Source organism: Oncorhynchus mykiss, chromosome 20, assembly GCF_057628025.1.
Source record: "Oncorhynchus mykiss isolate SJ-2025 chromosome 20, ASM5762802v1, whole genome shotgun sequence".
Taxonomy (NCBI): Eukaryota; Metazoa; Chordata; class Actinopteri; order Salmoniformes; family Salmonidae; genus Oncorhynchus; species Oncorhynchus mykiss.
In genome coordinates, this window is record NC_143041.1 from 9,767,562 (window position 1) to 9,788,258 (window position 20,697).

At 41.9% G+C, this 20,697-nt stretch overlaps 3 protein-coding genes across 3 annotated transcripts; all 3 read right to left on the reverse strand.

The window, feature by feature from the left end:
* Positions 1-6: 6 nt before the first annotated feature.
* LOC149974354 (hemoglobin subunit alpha-2-like) lies at positions 7-976 on the reverse strand. The gene is made up of 3 exons (XM_090211886.1): positions 870-976; positions 375-582; positions 7-225 (listed from the first exon to the last, which is right to left on the reverse strand). Exons 1-3 carry the CDS (start codon positions 962-964, stop codon positions 97-99), a joined length of 432 nt encoding a protein of 143 aa, XP_090068012.1. The 5' UTR covers positions 965-976; the 3' UTR covers positions 7-96.
* Positions 977-9,449: 8,473 nt separating this feature from the next.
* Positions 9,450-10,406, reverse strand: LOC110499593 (hemoglobin subunit alpha-1-like). Its single transcript, XM_021576722.3, has 2 exons — positions 10,265-10,406; positions 9,450-9,977 (listed from the first exon to the last, which is right to left on the reverse strand). Exons 1-2 carry the CDS (start codon positions 10,357-10,359, stop codon positions 9,767-9,769), a joined length of 306 nt encoding a protein of 101 aa, XP_021432397.2. The 5' UTR covers positions 10,360-10,406; the 3' UTR covers positions 9,450-9,766.
* A 7,362-nt stretch (positions 10,407-17,768) lies between these two features.
* LOC118942010 (hemoglobin subunit alpha-1-like) lies at positions 17,769-18,646 on the reverse strand. The gene is made up of 2 exons (XM_036955557.2): positions 18,552-18,646; positions 17,769-18,264 (listed from the first exon to the last, which is right to left on the reverse strand). The coding sequence occupies exons 1-2, from the start codon at positions 18,644-18,646 to the stop codon at positions 18,054-18,056; spliced, it is 306 nt and encodes a 101-aa protein (XP_036811452.1). The 3' UTR covers positions 17,769-18,053.
* Positions 18,647-20,697: the final 2,051 nt, after the last annotated feature.

Here is a 20,697-nt window from a genome sequence, read left to right on the forward strand (position 1 = left end):
TTTCGATTTCATTGATTGCACTTTTTATTTCTCAGTAAAGAAGACCTTTTATTTCCACACTGAGGACCACATCGGGTGTGAGTGCTGATTGGTCTTTTAGCGGTACTTCTCGGACAGAGCCAGGGCCACCAGGGCGAGGAACTTGTCCACCGCAACATGGATCTGAGGGGTGAACTCCTCGGCGAACAGCATGGACAAGACCACCATGATGCAGTGGGACAGAATCTGACGAGGGACAAACAGAGCAAAGAGTCCGTTTGATTATGCTGAGAAAAGTGCAATGACACCTTCTGCAAACGTTATAGGTAGGCTAATACATGGCCCATACGCCTATAGAGCATATGGTTACATTGGCTATAGTTTGTGAAAATTACCTTGAAGTTGACGGGGTCAACTCTAAGAACGAAGGCGTGCAGCTCGCTCAGGTTCAGAAGACCACCGGCCAGGTCATCGATCTTGCTCACCGCCTCGTACACGCCACCCATGACCGTGATGCCGTGCTTCCTAACCGGAGCGCCGTTGGGGCTCAGGTCCTTCCAGTGGGCGAAGTAAGACTTGGTCTGGGGGTACACCACGATCAACCTGCATGGAGGAAGGATAGAAATGATTGCTTAGGGTAAGTGGTAATTGTTCTGTCGAGCATATCAATACTCAGTACCAATAACACTCTGTATCTGACAAGTATCAGCCATGCAGTCAATTTCAGGAACTGGTTTGTATTTTTTAAAATTCATATAGGCCTGTTAGATCCTATTATATTATAATTGTTTAATACAATAATGTCTAATACAATTTCTATAAATCGAACGAGTTTAGATAGACTCCACCCCGTTGTAGCCTAACTGATGATAAAGTATCTCCATCTTTACCTGGCGAGAGCCTCGGCGCCGATCTCGTCGGACCGGCTGGAGACTTTCGCAAAGAAGTCCTTGACGATTACTTTTTCCTTCGCTGACAGGCTCATTTTGGCAAGAGGTTCTGCTGTACCACACAAGATATTCAGAGGATGAATGAAGCTTTAGAAGGGTCTGGAGTTAGACGGATCCCGACACCTATTTTATGGCCCAAGACACACATGTCACCAAACCACACCTCTACTCGTTTTCTATTGGCTATGATGAGATAATTGAGTAAAATTATGGAGTGAGATGGAGCATCAGTTCTGTGAATTTAGGGTGTTGTCTTGCCTTATCGCTTTAGGCTATGTATGGAAACACAACACATCCTTACGCGTTTTACATATACATATAGGAGTAACCAAGTTCATTGCTATGCGTTGCCGCTCTATCTATTAGAGCTAAATATAGCCTAGAAACACTTCTCTAAAAATGTATTCTACTTTTTTTGAAAATAGGGACTTTGATATCTTACGACGAAACAGATATGATCTGTTATAATGCAATAATATATCTTACACAATATAACGATGGCGAATACTTACTGCTGCTTGCTATTTGACAATAACCCAAGTATGACAATTGATCTGTTCTTATGAAAATAGATGATACTTTGCACCAATTTCTACTTTCTTAAAATGGTGCACAATTAAGAAGATAGAAAAGTGACCGTTTTATAATTGATTGAGTTGCTAACAGAGGAGTGGTGACTTGATATTAACAGATGGGGGAAAAAACAGAATGAAGACCAACATTCGCTAGGTTCTCAACGAATATAATGATTTCTAGAATGAAAGTGGCTGGTATCGTGATACTGAGGAAATGAAATGTTATGTAACTGTCTTTATGAATGTGTTATGTATGTGGCAGCTGCCATCTCCTACACTTGCCTGCCTATGTGATGATGAGGAATACTCTGCTTGGGAACAGTATAGCCACAGTGGAGAGACATATGGTTATACATTTTATTGGGATGCTTTCATGAAATAAATGTAAAACGCATATATTCGCCTTTCACTCATAGACCTTCTGAGATCGTGTGTGGGCCTACTGTATGTGCTTAAAGATAACACTACAGATGTAGGATCTTTATTAGATCACCCTGTTGCCGGATAATTTTGCCAAACTTGTAGTGCATTTGAGGTTTAAAAAAGCTTCTGAATTTTAGAATTTCAGACTTGATTTTCCTTTACGAAAAATGTATCAACCTCTAAAAAAATGTCCATGAATTATAATCCACATAATAATTCATATTTCCTGTTTGATGCGGGATAATGTTTCCTGCTGTAGCAAACTGGTTCAAAATAAGATCCTACATCTGTACGTGTTGTCATTCTTATCTTCTAAAACCCTACGTATGTCACAGCTGGAGAGGCCAGGGCCAGCTGCTGCAGGGGCCTGCATGGAACAGGTTGCTGTGGATCACGTCATGTAGGCTACCGTAATCATATAACTCATGTATGGATCTGGTATAAGAAACTTGAATATTTCCCCTTATGGACAATTAAAAATTGTGGCAAATATGTCAAACGTATTTAAAAAATGAATATGGGGCAGTTTCCTTCACCAAACCGAATAGCTTTTGCTATATGTAGCCTACGCGTAAGTGGATGTCAATTGTATCAAACAAAACGAAAAACAATTTTAGCAGGGGATTAAACATTTCTGGAATTATGGGTGTTTTGCATGACGGATATCAATATGACAAAAACTACAGTGAAATAATGCCAATTTAAAGTAAAAACTTTGACAAATGCATATTAACTGTTAATGGCTCAAAAGACAACAATGCATTTATTTTGACAGTACATTTTTTTTTGGGCGCATTCCATCCATGGTGCATTGATATGCGTTTTATAGCCCACTGTTTCTTCTCAGTAAAGAAATACATATAGGTGCATCACTTCGTAGTTTTGTTTTTGTATGTTTTATGTATTAATAATCAAATTAATGTTTGTCACGTGTTTTATGGCCAGCAACAGCCTGCACAACTCTGTAGAATGTTGACATCCATTCGCTAATTTGTTCATGATGTCAAATGTATTATGCAATCACGGTTGGGGAGTAATCCGTTACATGTAAGGGAATATAAACAATTTGTAAATGTAATCCGTAACGTTACCAGAATGGAAGACCCAGAGTCACCTCTGCTGCAGAGGATAAATTCATCAGAGTTAACAGCCTCCGAAATTACAGCCCAAATAAATGCGTCACAGAGTTCAAGTAGCAGACACATCTCAACATCAACTGTTCAGAGGAGACGGACTGAATAAGGCCTTCGTGGTCAAATTGCTGCAAAGAAACCACTACTAAAGGACACCAATAATAAGAAGAGACTTGCTTAGGCCAAGAAGCATGAGCAATGGACATTAGACCGGTGGAAATTTGTCCTTTGGTCTGATGAGTCCAAATTTGAGATTTTTGGTTCCAACTGCCACACGTGTGGGTGAACGGGTGATCTCTGCATGTGTATTTCCCACCTTAAAGCATGGAGGAGGAGGTGTTATGGTGTGGGTGTGATTTGCTGGTGTGCTTTGCTGGTGACGCTGTCTGTGATTTATTTAGAATTCAAGGCACACATAACCAGCATGGCTACCAAGCATTCTGCAGTGAAACGCCATCCCAACTGGTTTGGGCTTAGTGGGACTATCATTTGTTTTTCAACAGGACAATGACCCAACACACCTCCAGGCTGTGTAAGGGCTATTTGACCAAGACGGAGAATGATGAGAGTGCTGCATCAGATGACCTCAGCCCAATTGAGATGGTTTGGGATGAGTTGGACCGCAGAGTGAAGGAAAAGTAGCCAACAAGTCAAGACTGTTGGAAAAGCATTCCAGGTTAAGCTGGTTGAGAGAATTCCAAGAGTGTGCAAAGCTGTCATCAAGGCAAGGGGTGGCTAATTGAAGAATTTCAAATGTAAAATATATTTTAGTTTGTTTAACACTTTTTTGGTTACTACTGTCACGTTCTGACCTTAGTTCCTTTGTTTTGTCTTTGTTTTAGTATGGTCAGGGCTTGAGTTGGGTGTGTTGTCTATGTTAGTTTTTCTATGATTTTCTATTTCTGTTTTTGGCCTGGTATGGTTCTCAATCAGAGGCAGCTGTCAATCGTTGTCCCTGATTGAGAACCATATTTAGGTAGCCTGTTTTCAATTGTGTTTTGTGGGTGGTTATTTTCAGTCTTTGTGTGTCTGCACCAGACAGAACTGTTTCGGATGTTTGTTTGTTATTCAGTGTTCAATTTTTTTCATTAAATAAGATGAACACTAACCACGCTGCGTTTTGGTCCTCTCCTTCTTCCACCGACGACGGCCGTTACAGAACCACCCACCACAAAAGGACCAAGCAGCGTGGTAACGGGCAGCAGCAGCAGCGATCGCAGGACTCCTGGACATGGGAGCGAGATCTGGACTATATCACAACTTGGGACGAGATAGACAGGTGGTCGGTCGACTCATGGAGAGTGCCGGAGCCCGCCTGCGATTCTCTGGAGCAGTGTGAGGAGGGAGACCGGCGAATGGAGTTGGCACGATGATGTAGGAAGCCCGAGAGGCAGCCCCAAAAATGTATTGGGCGGGGGCACTATCCTAAGTTGATAACTACATGATAAGGCTACAGCTGTAAGGCACTAGCTTCGGACAGTCTACTGGTAGTGCCTACTGGTAAGGCACTAGCTTCGGACAGTCTACTGGTATTTTGCTCAGACCCTTAAGTGGTTTTAGTATAAATCCTCATTAAATGTTATGTTGTGCATGTGCGTTTATGCTTGCAGAAACGCACATGCCAAGGGCAAGAAAACCAATTATCCTGGTAGGCTGCAAACTGGGCAGAGTGAGTCTGACGTCATAAGATAATTTCCATGTCAATGACTGTGTGTCAGTAAAAATCAGTGCCCACCTCAAGCCATATGCCAAGGGGACTTGTAGTGGTTTTACTACAAATCAATGTGTCTTACACCATCTAGTTCAGTCCCCCTCAAAGCGGAAAATGTATCATTGGAAGCAGAGTCCACTCTGAACGTTGATGCTTTTTTTCCTGAGATGGCCGCAGTGCTTGTGGAAGTGTCTGAAGGACAAGAGAATTTCATCTTAGCTACAGTACCACATGACCCCAAGGGGGAGGGAAGTTGCTCACTCACAGAGACTGCTTGCTGGAAATCATGAAAATAATAGTCTATCAGGTGTGCTGATTGTTTGTGCTGAGATATCGTAATATCTGCTTGAGTCAGATTCTGCACCAAGAGTTATCAAAACGTCTTTTCCCCAAGGGGTCCTGTTGACAGATAATCCTTGTGGATGACTGTGTTGCAGCCAGCGTTAGGAGAAGACAGTGTGGTCAGTGGAGATGACATGGTTACATGTGACCACAATTGGCTGTTTTTCAAATCCATCAGTGGGACCAAACGATCCATCAAGTCTGCTCCGAGTAGCAGTGGTTCAGTGTTGAGGCTGGTAACCATACACAGGGTGAACAAGCGATACACCTTGGAAGTGTAGTTTCAGCATGAGTCGCATTGTGAGAGGCGAGGTAGTCTGAGTGAAACCTCTGAGTCTAGTGTCTCATAGCTCAATTTTTAACCAACAGCCATTTTGAGATCATTGAACAATGTTTGAGGGATGAGCGATATTGTCGAGCATGAATCAAATAGCGCATCACGGGTTAAGCAGTCCTCCAGGACTGTTTCCAGGTAGCGACTTTCAGAGTTTCGTTTAGGTGGTCATATTCCCCACAAAGTGGTGTGATTGTTCGTAACTGCGTGACATTTGTGTTCATTGTGAAAACAGATCGACTTATTGGCGCTTGAGTGGAATTGGCTATTGCGATGTTGTTTACCTCATGGGTTATGACATTTTTTATCTGTGCTAATCACCAAAGTTGGTTTGTTCATTATTTGATCGGATGGGCACCCGCTAGGGTTTTGAGTGAAAGTGGGGGTTATTTGGCTGTTTATGTCATCACTAAAGGTGTTAATTTTGGCGGATCTGTTCTCTGCCAATTCCACGCCTAGTCATGGCGACTTATCTTTTTCCTCTTACTCTATTTTTAACGCTTCTGTACTTACCTTAGAAGATCTTCTAGAGAGTATCGGTTTATGTTTTTAGTGTCATTGAACGATTTGTTACCCTTGTGCCCTGGCACTTTGTGTGGGTTGAGTTCAGGAACGCAGCGATCAGGTTGATTGTACCAGTAGTCGTTTTGCTAGTGACGTTTTTGATAGTTACTTTGACCGCGGGGGTTGTTGGTGTCGTGGTTTCGTGGTAGATACCGTTTTTGTGTGTCATCTCTCACCGCTCCTATTCCTGATGACGCACCATCTAACTGGAGTGAGTGCTCCTGTTCAATATTGAAAACCAAGATGTTAGGGCTCTTAGCGCTGCTCGTTTTTGATGCCTCAAAAGCTGTGCTCGCAAGCTTTCTGAGTTCTGAGATTGGCAAACCAACGTGGGCTGTAGGAGCCAAAGTAGTTAATGAAGTTGGAATACATGTTTGACAGAAACATTTGTTTGAATGGTAATAGCTCTTCCATTCCTGTTTCAGTGAGTAGGCCAAAGGAAGCTAAACGAAGCCTATGAGAGTGTGCTTGAGGGTGTTCATTCCGTGCTTGTTTGACGGTGTTAGCCAGCGAGCTGTCGTGTTTGCGAATCGCAGAACCACTGAATTCTATTTTCAAAGCCTTGGCAAGTTTCGCATAGTCGTTTTGCACGTTTTGCTGTTGTAGACGGATTAACCTTGTCATGTGTCTATTCCACGTTCGCTTCAACAGATAAAGCCTGTCAGTACCCGTAGTGTTCAGGTAGCCATCCAAGGCGTCCTCTATGTCTGCTAAGAACATCAGAGTGTTGTTTGGCTGTTGCAATTTCTGCAGTTTTTTTCGCTTATGGCTTTGTGATCTAACGTTCTCAGCCCTTCGGCATAGTTTGGGTTTTCATCGCTACTGAGGTCAGCGATCAATCTTTCCATGGGTGAGGGTTCACTTATTAACGGGGGAATGGGGGGCACACCATCATTATTATTATTATGTAAAGTTTGGGATTCTTCACCACAAGGGGTCACTGACCCTGAAAATGGAAATTCCAGCCAAGGCGGGACTTCGGTCGCCCCAAATCATGGGATTTACGCTGTAAACAAATAAAATGGCTTCTCTCTGTTTGTTAGCTTACCTTCTAATACAAGCTAGCCGTCCTTGTGCAAGAATGTTCAGTTCAAGCACAAAAAGGTCCCCTTCAATTCGGGAATGGGGGTTTACTAATGATGTCTCACGTTCAACCCAATCGGTGTTTCTTGCTAGCAATGTTACCGGAACACATAAAGAAATACTTGTCGTGTCTACTCATGCTCCTTACGCACGAGAGACAGCGAGATAATACTTTCTTGGGACAATCTAATATATGCTTTCAAATTTCCTTAATCGGCCGGCCTTTTGTCCTAGCTCTGGAAATGAATAATTCACCCTACACACTCTGACCCCTGTCAGGTATACAACACTGGAGACAATCTCTCCCTTGGGCGCCATTATGTTGTGACTTGACTTGAACACTAATCTGAAGACTGTTATAGTTCCTAATGATTTAATTGTTACATGATTCATTTAATTGGGTAACAATTAAACATAGTTAGTTTATCAGATGCATTAAAGTCTTCAGATTAATGTTAAAGTCAAGTCATGACATTCAAATGTCTCACTGGTGTTATCACTGGTGTTATCACTGGTGTTATCACTGGTGCTATCACTGGTGCTATCACTGGTGCTATCACTGGTGCTATCACTGGTGCTATCACTGGTGCTATCACTGGTGCTACTGCTCCTCACTTTTGTTACTGCTGCTGCTGATAAAAACCAGTGATTGTCTCTAACACCATTGCACTTTTTGTCTACGTAAGTTATTATCACAGTTCCTACAGATATGCTAGAAAAAAGCATTGAGTTTTATTACAGTATCATAACCAAATGCTACGGTGTTCATTTTGTCAGGTATGGCCCACTTAAGTTCAGCAGAGAAGCAGAAGCTATACAATGCAGGGAAACTTCAAAAATACCCCTTTTGTATTTCAATTGAGTGTCAATAGGGGAATTGTAACATATTCCATGACATTTTCTGTTTTAAGATGTAATAAATGGTTGAAGGTGCTTTGAATAATCATGTGACAAGTCATTGGTTACATTATGTGCAGTGGATACAGTGCCTTGCAAAAGTATTCGGCCCCCTTGAACTTTGCGACCTTTTGCCACATTTCAGGCTTCAAACATAAAGATATAAAACTGTATTTTTTGTGAAGAATCAACAACAAGTGGGACACAATCATAAAGTGGAACGACATTTATTGGATATTTCAATTTTTTTTAACAAATCAAAAACTGAAAAATTGGGCGTGCAAAATTATTCAGCCCCTTTACTTTCAGTGCAGCAAACTCTCTCCAGAAGTTCAGTGAGGATCTCTGAATGATCCAATGTTGACCTAAATGACTAATGATGATAAATACAATCCACCTGTGTGTAATCAAGTCTCTGTATAAATGCACCTGCACTGTGATAGTCTCAGAGGTCCGTTAAAAGCGCAGAGAGCATCATGAAGAACAAGGAACACACCAGGCAGGTCCGAGATACTGTTGTGAAGAAGTTTAAAGCCGGATTTGTATACAAAAATATTTCCCAAGCTTTAAACATCCCAAGGAGCACTGTGCAAGTTATAATATTGGAATGGAAGGAGTATCAGACCACTGCAAATCTACCAAGACCTGGCCGTCCCTCTAAACTTTCAGCTCATACAAGGAGAAGACTGATCCGAGATGCAGCCAAGAGGCCCATGATCACTCTGGATGAACTGCAGCGATCTACAGCTGAGGTGGGAGACTCTGTCCATAGGACAACAATCAGTCGTATATTGCACAAATCTGGCCTTTATGGAAGAGTGGCAAGAAGAAAGCCATTTCTTAAAGATATCCATAAAAAGTGTTGTTTAAAGTTTGCCACAAGCCACCTGGGAGACACACCAAACATGTGGAAGAAGGTGCTCTGGTCAGATGAAACCAAAATTGAACTTTTTGGCAACAATGCAAAACGTTATGTTTGGCGTAAAAGCAACACAGCTCATCACCCTGAACACACCATCCCCACTGTCAAACAAGGTGGTGGCAGCATCATGGTTTGGGCCTGCTTTTCTTCAGCAGGGACAGGGAAGATGGTTCAAATTGATGGGAAGATGGATGGAGCCAAATACAGGACCATTCTGGAAGAAAACCTGATGGAGTCTGCAAAAGACTTGAGACTGGTACGGAGATTTGTCTTCCAACAAGACAATGATCCAAAGCATAAAGCAAAATCTACAATGGAATGGTTCAAAAATAAACATATCCAGATGTTAGAATGGCCAAGTCAAAGTCCAGACCTGAATCCAATCGAGAATCTGTGGAAAGAACTGAAAACTGCTGTTCACAAATGCTCTCCATCCAACCTCACTGAGCTCGAGCTGTTTGCAAGGAGGAATGGGAAAAAATTTCAGTCTCTCGATGTCCAAAACTGATAGAGGCATACCCCAAGCGACTTACAGCTGTAATCAGAGCAAAAGGTGGCGCTACAAAGTATTAACTTAAGGGGGCTGAATAATTTTGCATGCCCAATTTTTCAGTTTTTGATTTGTTAAAAAAGTTTGAAATATCCAATAAATGTCGTTCCACTTCATGATTGTGTCCCACTTGTTGTTGATTCTTCACAAAAAAAATACAGTTTTATATCTTTATGTTTGAAATGTGGCAAAAGGTCGCAAAGTTCAAGGGGGCCGAATACTTTCGCAAGGCACTGTATATGGTATTTTTACCAACCTAATTATAAGATTATTCAAAAGTAAACATAATAAGGACTAGAATTACTACATTTCGATGTAAGGGTCAACTTTAAGCACGAAGGCGTGCAGCTCGCTCAGGGTCAGAAGACCACCGGCCAGGTCATCGATCTTGCTCACGGCCTCGTACAAGCCACCCATGATGGTACTGCCTTGCTTCTTAGCCGGAGCGCCGTTGGGGCTCAGGTCCTTCCAGTGGGCGAAGGAAGACTTGGTCTGGGGGTACACCACGATCAACCTGCATGGAGGGAGGAGAGAAAGAATTGGTTAGGGTAAGTGGTAATTGCTCTGTCGAACATATCAATACAATTTTGTTTCTGATAAAGGATGCATTGAATTATCAATTATGCAGTCAGTTTCAGGAACTTGTTTGTATTATAAAAAATTAATATAGGCCTGTTAGATCATATTCTATTAGAGTTGTTTAATACAATAATGTCTAATACAATTTCCATAAATCGAAAGAGTTTAGATAGGCTACAACGGGGAGGAGTCTAACTGATGACGAAGTATCCCCATCTTTACCTGGCGAGAGCCTCGGCGCCGATCTCGTCCGACCTGCTGGAGACTTTCGCAAAGAAGTCCTTGACGATTACTTTTTCCTTAGCTGACTGGCTCATTTTGGCAAGAGGTTCTGCTGTACCACACAAGATATTCAGAGGATGAATTAAGCTTTAGAAGGGTCTGGAGTTAGACGGATCCCGAAACTTACTTTATGGCCCAAGACGCTGCAGGTCTGAAGTTTGCAAAAGTGCTCCTGAGTGTTCCACATCTCTACTGGCAAAATATTCTTTGGACAGTTGAAACTACAGTTGAGTTGTTTGGAAGGAACATACAACACTATGTGTGGAGAAAAAAGGCACAGCACAGCAACATACCAACTGTAAAGTATGGTGGAGGGAGCATCATGGTTTGGGGCTGCTTTGCTAACTCAGGGCCTGGACAGCTTGCTATCATCGACAGAAAAATGTATTCCCAAGTTCATCAAGACATTTTGCAGGAGAATGTTAGGCTATTTGTCCGCCAATTGAAGCTCAACAGAAGTTGGGTGATGCAACAGGACAACGACCCAAAACACAGAAGTAAATCAACAACTGAATGGCTTCAACAGAAGAAAATAGACCTTCTGGAGTTTCCCGGTCCTAACCTCAACCCGATTGAGATGCTGTGGCATGAACTCGAGAGCAGTTCACACCAGACATCCCAAGAATATTGCTGAACTGAAACAGTTTTGTAAAGAGGAATGGTCCAAAATTCCTCCTGGCACTTTTGCAAGTCTGATCCGCAACTACAGAAAACGTTTCGTTGTGGTTATTGCTGCCAAAGGAGGGTCAGCCAGTTATTAAATCCAAGGGTTCACATACTTTTCCCACCCTGCACTGTGAATGTTTACACGGTGTGTTCAATAAAGACATGAAAACGTATAATTGTTTGTGTGTTATTAGTTTAAGCAGACTGTGTTTGTCTATTATTGTGACTAAGATGAAGATCAGATCAAATTTTATGACCAATTTATGCAGAAATCCAGGTATTTCCAAAGGGTTCACATACTTTTTCTTGCACTGTATATTTTGCACACAAACCCGCTTTGAGCAAGAAATCGTTTATGTTTTTACGTGAAATGCCTGGGTTCACCTGGGATCACTTGATGAACGGGCCAGCCTTGGAAATTGGGTTGGGCCTTTTCGCGGCATGCTTGTAAGGCTCTGAATGTCCGAAAAGGTTTCCACAACACTTCTACTGTTGTCCTTCGTAGTTGTCTGGTAAGTTGTCTGGTATCCGGTGACTTGTCTTGTAGTCCTGAACAGAACTACAGAGTTGATTTTCCTTCCATTCACTCTTGAAGATGCTTATTTGAAGATGGTCTAGCCAGCCGTATCGATGTTTTCCCAGTGGGGTGATGAGGGTAGCATAATACGCTAGTTTGAACAGAGCAACAGGATGGTCTTACTTAAATTCGCTTTCAAAGATAACTTAATTAAGACAGCTAATCAGCTGTACCAGTGATTGTCCAGGAGGTGATTTTATCGTCTCCACCTTGGGTTGACATTCAAAGTTTAAACCATTTTAAACATGTAGCTGCCGCATCACGTTTTTTCTGGTTCAATTTGTTAATGTCTTCTCCCATAATGTATACCTTTTGCTCGAAATGGGCGGTTCCAGCCGGAAGACACGCTCTCTAACCTCACGTGTGTGGGGGTAATTACTCACTGTGCAAAGTTATGGAAAACAATTGTCTGTTATAGCTTCTCAAGTCACATCCCTCTCTTAACAAAAACACTTTAATAATTTTTCATATTACAGTACATGCACAAGCCTTTGTATGGAAACTTCAGCTATGTAGTGTGTGTACTTTACAGTATTTCCTTTAATGTTTTTAATGACATCACAAAATAACAAACAAAATGACATTAGTGTTATATAGACCGCCTCTGACCATTCCCCACATTTTACTTTAGAAATATTGTTCCAGTATTCGCTTTTGAACGTGTTAGAGTTTCAGCGGGGAAAAGTCTGTTGAGACAAAGCACATTCCTTTGGTGAATTTGGAGAGCACAGGCCTGGATCTTCTCTCTTGATTTACATCAGGATGTGAGTTGTTAATCCCCATTAGTTATTTCCTTCACCCTCTATGGGTGAGAGGGGGTCTGATTGAAGTTATTCATTGCAAACCTGATCTGACATATTTGGATTCACATGGACAGTCATGGATCTAGGCAGTAACTTAGGCAGACGTTAATTAATAATGCACAACACTCATGCAATACATCAGTACATTTCTTTCCCAAATGAGCGGCTTTGTGGCACTAATTGGTGGTTGTATTGGGAACTTGTTTGTGGCAGAATAAAAATACAAACAAAAAGATCTACAAAATATAGTTACCACACCTTAATCATCTAATTGGACTCTATTCTATATACGTCCATGGTCTTGGCTAAATGACTGTTTTGTCTGTGATATCTAAGGTGATCCTACTTAGTGGTGTGTTGCTTAGGGCACTATCCTAAGTTGATAACTACATGATAAGGCTACAGCTGTAAGGCACTAGCTTCGGACAGTCTACAGGGATGATATATGGACCTCTGGGAAGAAGCTGGGGATTAATGTAGCTGTAGAGTCAAAGTAGCTTCAGGGTCGATTTACAACTTTACCAAGACTGGTATTTTGCTCAGACCCTTAAGTGGTTTTAGTATAAATCCTCATTAAATGTTATGTTGTGCATGTGCGTTTATGCTTGCAGAAACGCACATGCCAAGGGCAAGAAAACCAATTATCCTGGTAGGCTGCAAACTGGGCCGAGTGAGTCTGACGTCATAAGATAATTTCCATGTCAATGACTGTGTGTCAGTAAAAATCAGTGCCCACCTCAAGCCATATGCCAAGGGGACTTGTAGTGGTTTTACTACAAATCAATGTGTCTTACACCATCTAGTTCAGTCCCCCTCAAAGCGGAAAATGTATCATTGGAAGCAGAGTCCACTCTGAACGTTGATGCTTTTTTTCCTGAGATGGCCGCAGTGCTTGTGGAAGTGTCTGAAGGACAAGAGAATTTCATCTTAGCTACAGTACCACATGACCCCAAGGGGGAGGGAAGTTGCTCACTCACAGAGACTGCTTGCTGGAAATCATGAAAATAATAGTCTATCAGGTGTGCTGATTGTTTGTGCTGAGATATCGTAATATCTGCTTGAGTCAGATTCTGCACCAAGAGTTATCAAAACGTCTTTTCCCCAAGGGGTCCTGTTGACAGATAATCCTTGTGGATGACTGTGTTGCAGCCAGCGTTAGGAGAAGACAGTGTGGTCAGTGGAGATGACATGGTTACATGTGACCACAATTGGCTGTTTTTCAAATCCATCAGTGGGACCAAACGATCCATCAAGTCTGCTCCGAGTAGCAGTGGTTCAGTGTTGAGGCTGGTAACCATACACAGGGTGAACAAGCGATACATCTTGGAAGTGTAGTTTCAGCATGAGTCGCATTGTGAGAGGCGAGGTAGTCTGAGTGAAACCTCTGAGTCTAGTGTCTCATAGCTCAATTTTTAACCAACAGCCATTTTGAGATCATTGAACAATGTTTGAGGGATGAGCGATATTGTCGAGCATGAATCAAATAGCGCATCACGGGTTAAGCAGTCCTCCAGGACTGTTTCCAGGTAGCGACTTTCAGAGTTTCGTTTAGGTGGTCATATTCCCCACAAAGTGGTGTGATTGTTCGTAACTGCGTGACATTTGTGTTCATTGTGAAAACAGATCGACTTATTGGCGCTTGAGTGGAATTGGCTATTGCGATGTTGTTTACCTCATGGGTTATGACATTTTTTATCTGTGCTAATCACCAAAGTTGGTTTGTTCATTATTTGATCGGATGGGCACCCGCTAGGGTTTTGAGTGAAAGTGGGGGTTATTTGGCTGTTTATGTCATCACTAAAGGTGTTAATTTTGGCGGATCTGTTCTCTGCCAATTCCACGCCTAGTCATGGCGACTTATCTTTTTCCTCTTACTCTATTTTTAACGCTTCTGTACTTACCTTAGAAGATCTTCTAGAGAGTATCGGTTTATGTTTTTAGTGTCATTGAACGATTTGTTACCCTTGTGCCCTGGCACTTTGTGTGGGTTGAGTTCAGGAACGCAGCGATCAGGTTGATTGTACCAGTAGTCGTTTTGCTAGTGACGTTTTTGATAGTTACTTTGACCGCGGGGGTTGTTGGTGTCGTGGTTTCGTGGTAGATACCGTTTTTGTGTGTCATCTCTCACCGCTCCTATTCCTGATGACGCACCATCTAACTGGAGTGAGTGCTCCTGTTCAATATTGAAAACCAAGATGTTAGGGCTCTTAGCGCTGCTCGTTTTTGATGCCTCAAAAGCTGTGCTCGCAAGCTTTCTGAGTTCTGAGATTGGCAAACCAACGTGGGCTGTAGGAGCCAAAGTAGTTAATGAAGTTGGAATACATGTTTGACAGAAACATTTGTTTGAATGGTAATAGCTCTTCCATTCCTGTTTCAGTGAGTAGGCCAAAGGAAGCTAAACGAAGCCTATGAGAGTGTGCTTGAGGGTGTTCATTCCGTGCTTGTTTGACGGTGTTAGCCAGCGAGCTGTCGTGTTTGCGAATCGCAGAACCACTGAATTCTATTTTCAAAGCCTTGGCAAGTTTCGCATAGTCGTTTTGCACGTTTTGCTGTTGTAGACGGATTAACCTTGTCATGTGTCTATTCCACGTTCGCTTCAACAGATAAAGCCTGTCAGTACCCGTAGTGTTCAGGTAGCCATCCAAGGCGTCCTCTATGTCTGCTAAGAACATCAGAGTGTTGTTTGGCTGTTGCAATTTCTGCAGTTTTTTTCGCTTATGGCTTTGTGATCTAACGTTCTCAGCCCTTCGGCATAGTTTGGGTTTTCATCGCTACTGAGGTCAGCGATCAATCTTTCCATGGGTGAGGGTTCACTTATTAACGGGGGAATGGGGGGCACACCATCATTATTATTATTATGTAAAGTTTGGGATTCTTCACCACAAGGGGTCACTGACCCTGAAAATGGAAATTCCAGCCAAGGCGGGACTTCGGTCGCCCCAAATCATGGGATTTACGCTGTAAACAAATAAAATGGCTTCTCTCTGTTTGTTAGCTTACCTTCTAATACAAGCTAGCCGTCCTTGTGCAAGAATGTTCAGTTCAAGCACAAAAAGGTCCCCTTCAATTCGGGAATGGGGGTTTACTAATGATGTCTCACGTTCAACCCAATCGGTGTTTCTTGCTAGCAATGTTACCGGAACACATAAAGAAATACTTGTCGTGTCTACTCATGCTCCTTACGCACGAGAGACAGCGAGATAATACTTTCTTGGGACAATCTAATATATGCTTTCAAATTTCCTTAATCGGCCGGCCTTTTGTCCTAGCTCTGGAAATGAATAATTCACCCTACACACTCTGACCCCTGTCAGGTATACAACACTGGAGACAATCTCTCCCTTGGGCGCCATTATGTTGTGACTTGACTTGAACACTAATCTGAAGACTGTTATAGTTCCTAATGATTTAATTGTTACATGATTCATTTAATTGGGTAACAATTAAACATAGTTAGTTTATCAGATGCATTAAAGTCTTCAGATTAATGTTAAAGTCAAGTCATGACATTCAAATGTCTCACTGGTGTTATCACTGGTGTTATCACTGGTGTTATCACTGGTGCTATCACTGGTGCTATCACTGGTGCTATCACTGGTGCTATCACTGGTGCTACTGCTCCTCACTTTTGTTACTGCTGCTGCTGATAAAAACCAGTGATTGTCACTAACACCATTGCACTTTTTGTCTACGTAAGTTATTATCACAGTTCCTACAGATATGCTAGAAAAAAGCATTGAGTTTTATTACAGTATCATAACCAAATGCTACGGTGTTCATTTTGTCAGGTATGGCCCACTTAAGTTCAGCAGAGAAGCAGAAGCTATACAATGCAGGGAAACTTCAAAAATACCCCTTTTGTATTTCAATTGAGTGTCAATAGGGGAATTGTAACATATTCCATGACATTTTCTGTTTTAAGATGTAATAAATGGTTGAAGGTGCTTTGAATAATCATGTGACAAGTCATTGGTTACATTATGTGCAGTGGATACAGTGCCTTGCAAAAGTATTCGGCCCCCTTGAACTTTGCGACCTTTTGCCACATTTCAGGCTTCAAACATAAAGATATAAAACTGTATTTTTTGTGAAGAATCAACAACAAGTGGGACACAATCATAAAGTGGAACGACATTTATTGGATATTTCAATTTTTTTTAACAAATCAAAAACTGAAAAATTGGGCGTGCAAAATTATTCAGCCCCTTTACTTTCAGTGCAGCAAACTCTCTCCAGAAGTTCAGTGAGGATCTCTGAATGATCCAATGTTGACCTAAATGACTAATGATGATAAATACAATCCACCTGTGTGTAATCAAGTCTCTGTATGAATGCACCTGCACTGTGATAGTCTCAGAGGTCCGTTAAAAGCGCAGAGAGCATCATGAAGAACAAGGAACACACCAGGCAGGTCCGAGATACTGTTGTGAAGAAGTTTAAAGCCGGATTTGTATACAAAAATATTTCCCAACCTTTAAACATCCCAAGGAGCACTGTGCAAGTTATAATATTGAAATGGAAGGAGTATCAGACCACTGCAAATCTACCAAGACCTGGCCGTCCCTCTAAACTTTCAGCTCATACAAGGAGAAGACTGATCCGAGATGCAGCCAAGAGGCCCATGATCACTCTGGATGAACTGCAGCGATCTACAGCTGAGGTGGGAGACTCTGTCCATAGGACAACAATCAGTCGTATATTGCACAAATCTGGCCTTTATGGAAGAGTGGCAAGAAGAAAGCCATTTCTTAAAGATATCCATAAAAAGTGTTGTTTAAAGTTTGCCACAAGCCACCTGGGAGACACACCAAACATGTGGAAGAAGGTGCTCTGGTCAGATGAAACCAAAATTGAACTTTTTGGCAACAATGCAAAACGTTATGTTTGGCGTAAAAGCAACACAGCTCATCACCCTGAACACACCATCCCCACTGTCAAACAAGGTGGTGGCAGCATCATGGTTTGGGCCTGCTTTTCTTCAGCAGGGACAGGGAAGATGGTTCAAATTGATGGGAAGATGGATGGAGCCAAATACAGGACCATTCTGGAAGAAAACCTGATGGAGTCTGCAAAAGACTTGAGACTGGTACGGAGATTTGTCTTCCAACAAGACAATGATCCAAAGCATAAAGCAAAATCTACAATGGAATGGTTCAAAAATAAACATATCCAGATGTTAGAATGGCCAAGTCAAAGTCCAGACCTGAATCCAATCGAGAATCTGTGGAAAGAACTGAAAACTGCTGTTCACAAATGCTCTCCATCCAACCTCACTGAGCTCGAGCTGTTTGCAAGGAGGAATGGGAAAAAATGTCAGTCTCTCGATGTCCAAAACTGATAGAGGCATACCCCAAGCGACTTACAGCTGTAATCAGAGCAAAAGGTGGCGCTACAAAGTATTAACTTAAGGGGGCTGAATAATTTTGCATGCCCAATTTTTCAGTTTTTGATTTGTTAAAAAAGTTTGAAATATCCAATAAATGTCGTTCCACTTCATGATTGTGTCCCACTTGTTGTTGATTCTTCACAAAAAAAATACAGTTTTATATCTTTATGTTTGAAATGTGGCAAAAGGTCGCAAAGTTCAAGGGGGCCGAATACTTTCGCAAGGCACTGTATATGGTATTTTTACCAACCTAATTATAAGATTATTCAAAAGTAAACATAATAAGGACTAGAATTACTACATTTCGATGTAAGGGTCAACTTTAAGCACGAAGGCGTGCAGCTCGCTCAGGGTCAGAAGACCACCGGCCAGGTCATCGATCTTGCTCACGGCCTCGTACAAGCCACCCATGATGGTACTGCCTTGCTTCTTAGCCGGAGCGCCGTTGGGGCTCAGGTCCTTCCAGTGGGCGAAGGAAGACTTGGTCTGGGGGTACACCACGATCAACCTGCATGGAGGGAGGAGAGAAAGAATTGGTTAGGGTAAGTGGTAATTGCTCTGTCGAACATATCAATACAATTTTGTTTCTGATAAAGGATGCATTGAATTATCAATTATGCAGTCAGTTTCAGGAACTTGTTTGTATTATAAAAAATTAATATAGGCCTGTTAGATCATATTCTATTAGAGTTGTTTAATACAATAATGTCTAATACAATTTCCATAAATCGAAAGAGTTTAGATAGGCTACAACGGGGAGGAGTCTAACTGATGACGAAGTATCCCCATCTTTACCTGGCGAGAGCCTCGGCGCCGATCTCGTCCGACCTGCTGGAGACTTTCGCAAAGAAGTCCTTGACGATTACTTTTTCCTTAGCTGACTGGCTCATTTTGGCAAGAGGTTCTGCTGTACCACACAAGATATTCAGAGGATGAATTAAGCTTTAGAAGGGTCTGGAGTTAGACGGATCCCGAAACTTACTTTATGGCCCAAGACGCTGCAGGTCTGAAGTTTGCAAAAGTGCTCCTGAGTGTTCCACATCTCTACTGGCAAAATATTCTTTGGACAGTTGAAACTACAGTTGAGTTGTTTGGAAGGAACATACAACACTATGTGTGGAGAAAAAAGGCACAGCACAGCAACATACCAACTGTAAAGTATGGTGGAGGGAGCATCATGGTTTGGGGCTGCTTTGCTAACTCAGGGCCTGGACAGCTTGCTATCATCGACAGAAAAATGTATTCCCAAGTTCATCAAGACATTTTGCAGGAGAATGTTAGGCTATTTGTCCGCCAATTGAAGCTCAACAGAAGTTGGGTGATGCAACAGGACAACGACCCAAAACACAGAAGTAAATCAACAACTGAATGGCTTCAACAGAAGAAAATAGACCTTCTGGAGTTTCCCGGTCCTAACCTCAACCCGATTGAGATGCTGTGGCATGAACTCGAGAGCAGTTCACACCAGACATCCCAAGAATATTGCTGAACTGAAACAGTTTTGTAAAGAGGAATGGTCCAAAATTCCTCCTGGCACTTTTGCAAGTCTGATCCGCAACTACAGAAAACGTTTCGTTGTGGTTATTGCTGCCAAAGGAGGGTCAGCCAGTTATTAAATCCAAGGGTTCACATACTTTTCCCACCCTGCACTGTGAATGTTTACACGGTGTGTTCAATAAAGACATGAAAACGTATAATTGTTTGTGTGTTATTAGTTTAAGCAGACTGTGTTTGTCTATTATTGTGACTAAGATGAAGATCAGATCAAATTTTATGACCAATTTATGCAGAAATCCAGGTATTTCCAAAGGGTTCACATACTTTTTCTTGCACTGTATATTTTGCACACAAACCCGCTTTGAGCAAGAAATCGTTTATGTTTTTACGTGAAATGCCTGGGTTCACCTGGGATCACTTGATGAACGGGCCAGCCTTGGAAATTGGGTTGGGCCTTTTCGCGGCATGCTTGTAAGGCTCTGAATGTCCGAAAAGGTTTCCACAACACTTCTACTGTTGTCCTTCGTAGTTGTCTGGTAAGTTGTCTGGTATCCGGTGACTTGTCTTGTAGTCCTGAACAGAACTACAGAGTTGATTTTCCTTCCATTCACTCTTGAAGATGCTTATTTGAAGATGGTCTAGCCAGCCGTATCGATGTTTTCCCAGTGGGGTGATGAGGGTAGCATAATACGCTAGTTTGAACAGAGCAACAGGATGGTCTTACTTAAATTCGCTTTCAAAGATAACTTAATTAAGACAGCTAATCAGCTGTACCAGTGATTGTCCAGGAGGTGATTTTATCGTCTCCACCTTGGGTTGACATTCAAAGTTTAAACCATTTTAAACATGTAGCTGCCGCATCACGTTTTTTCTGGTTCAATTTGTTAATGTCTTCTCCCATAATGTATACCTTTTGCTCGAAATGGGCGGTTCCAGCCGGAAGACACGCTCTCTAACCTCACGTGTGTGGGGGTAATTACTCACTGTGCAAAGTTATGGAAAACAATTGTCTGTTATAGCTTCTCAAGTCACATCCCTCTCTTAACAAAAACACTTTAATAATTTTTCATATTACAGTACATGCACAAGCCTTTGTATGGAAACTTCAGCTATGTAGTGTGTGTACTTTACAGTATTTCCTTTAATGTTTTTAATGACATCACAAAATAACAAACAAAATGACATTAGTGTTATATAGACCGCCTCTGACCATTCCCCACATTTTACTTTAGAAATATTGTTCCAGTATTCGCTTTTGAACGTGTTAGAGTTTCAGCGGGGAAAAGTCTGTTGAGACAAAGCACATTCCTTTGGTGAATTTGGAGAGCACAGGCCTGGATCTTCTCTCTTGATTTACATCAGGATGTGAGTTGTTAATCCCCATTAGTTATTTCCTTCACCCTCTATGGGTGAGAGGGGGTCTGATTGAAGTTATTCATTGCAA

Excerpts from the sequence above, each read along its gene's own strand:
- LOC118942010 (XM_036955557.2), bottom strand. The coding sequence starts at position 18,646 with ATGAGCCAGTCAGCTAAGGAAAAAGTAATCGTCAAGGACTTCTTTGCG. Across the intron at positions 18,265-18,551 it reads GGCGCCGAGGCTCTCGCCAG|GTTGATCGTGGTGTACCCCC; the intron begins GTAAAGATGGGG and ends CCCTCCATGCAG.
- LOC149974354 (XM_090211886.1), bottom strand. The coding sequence starts at position 964 with ATGAGCCTGTCAGCGAAGGAAAAAGTAATCGTCAAGGACTTCTTTGCG. Across the intron at positions 583-869 it reads GGCGCCGAGGCTCTCGCCAG|GTTGATCGTGGTGTACCCCC; the intron begins GTAAAGATGGAG and ends TCCTCCATGCAG. Across the intron at positions 226-374 it reads TTGACCCCGTCAACTTCAAG|ATTCTGTCCCACTGCATCAT; the intron begins GTAATTTTCACA and ends GTCCCTCGTCAG.
- LOC110499593 (XM_021576722.3), bottom strand. The coding sequence starts at position 10,359 with ATGAGCCAGTCAGCTAAGGAAAAAGTAATCGTCAAGGACTTCTTTGCG. Across the intron at positions 9,978-10,264 it reads GGCGCCGAGGCTCTCGCCAG|GTTGATCGTGGTGTACCCCC; the intron begins GTAAAGATGGGG and ends CCCTCCATGCAG.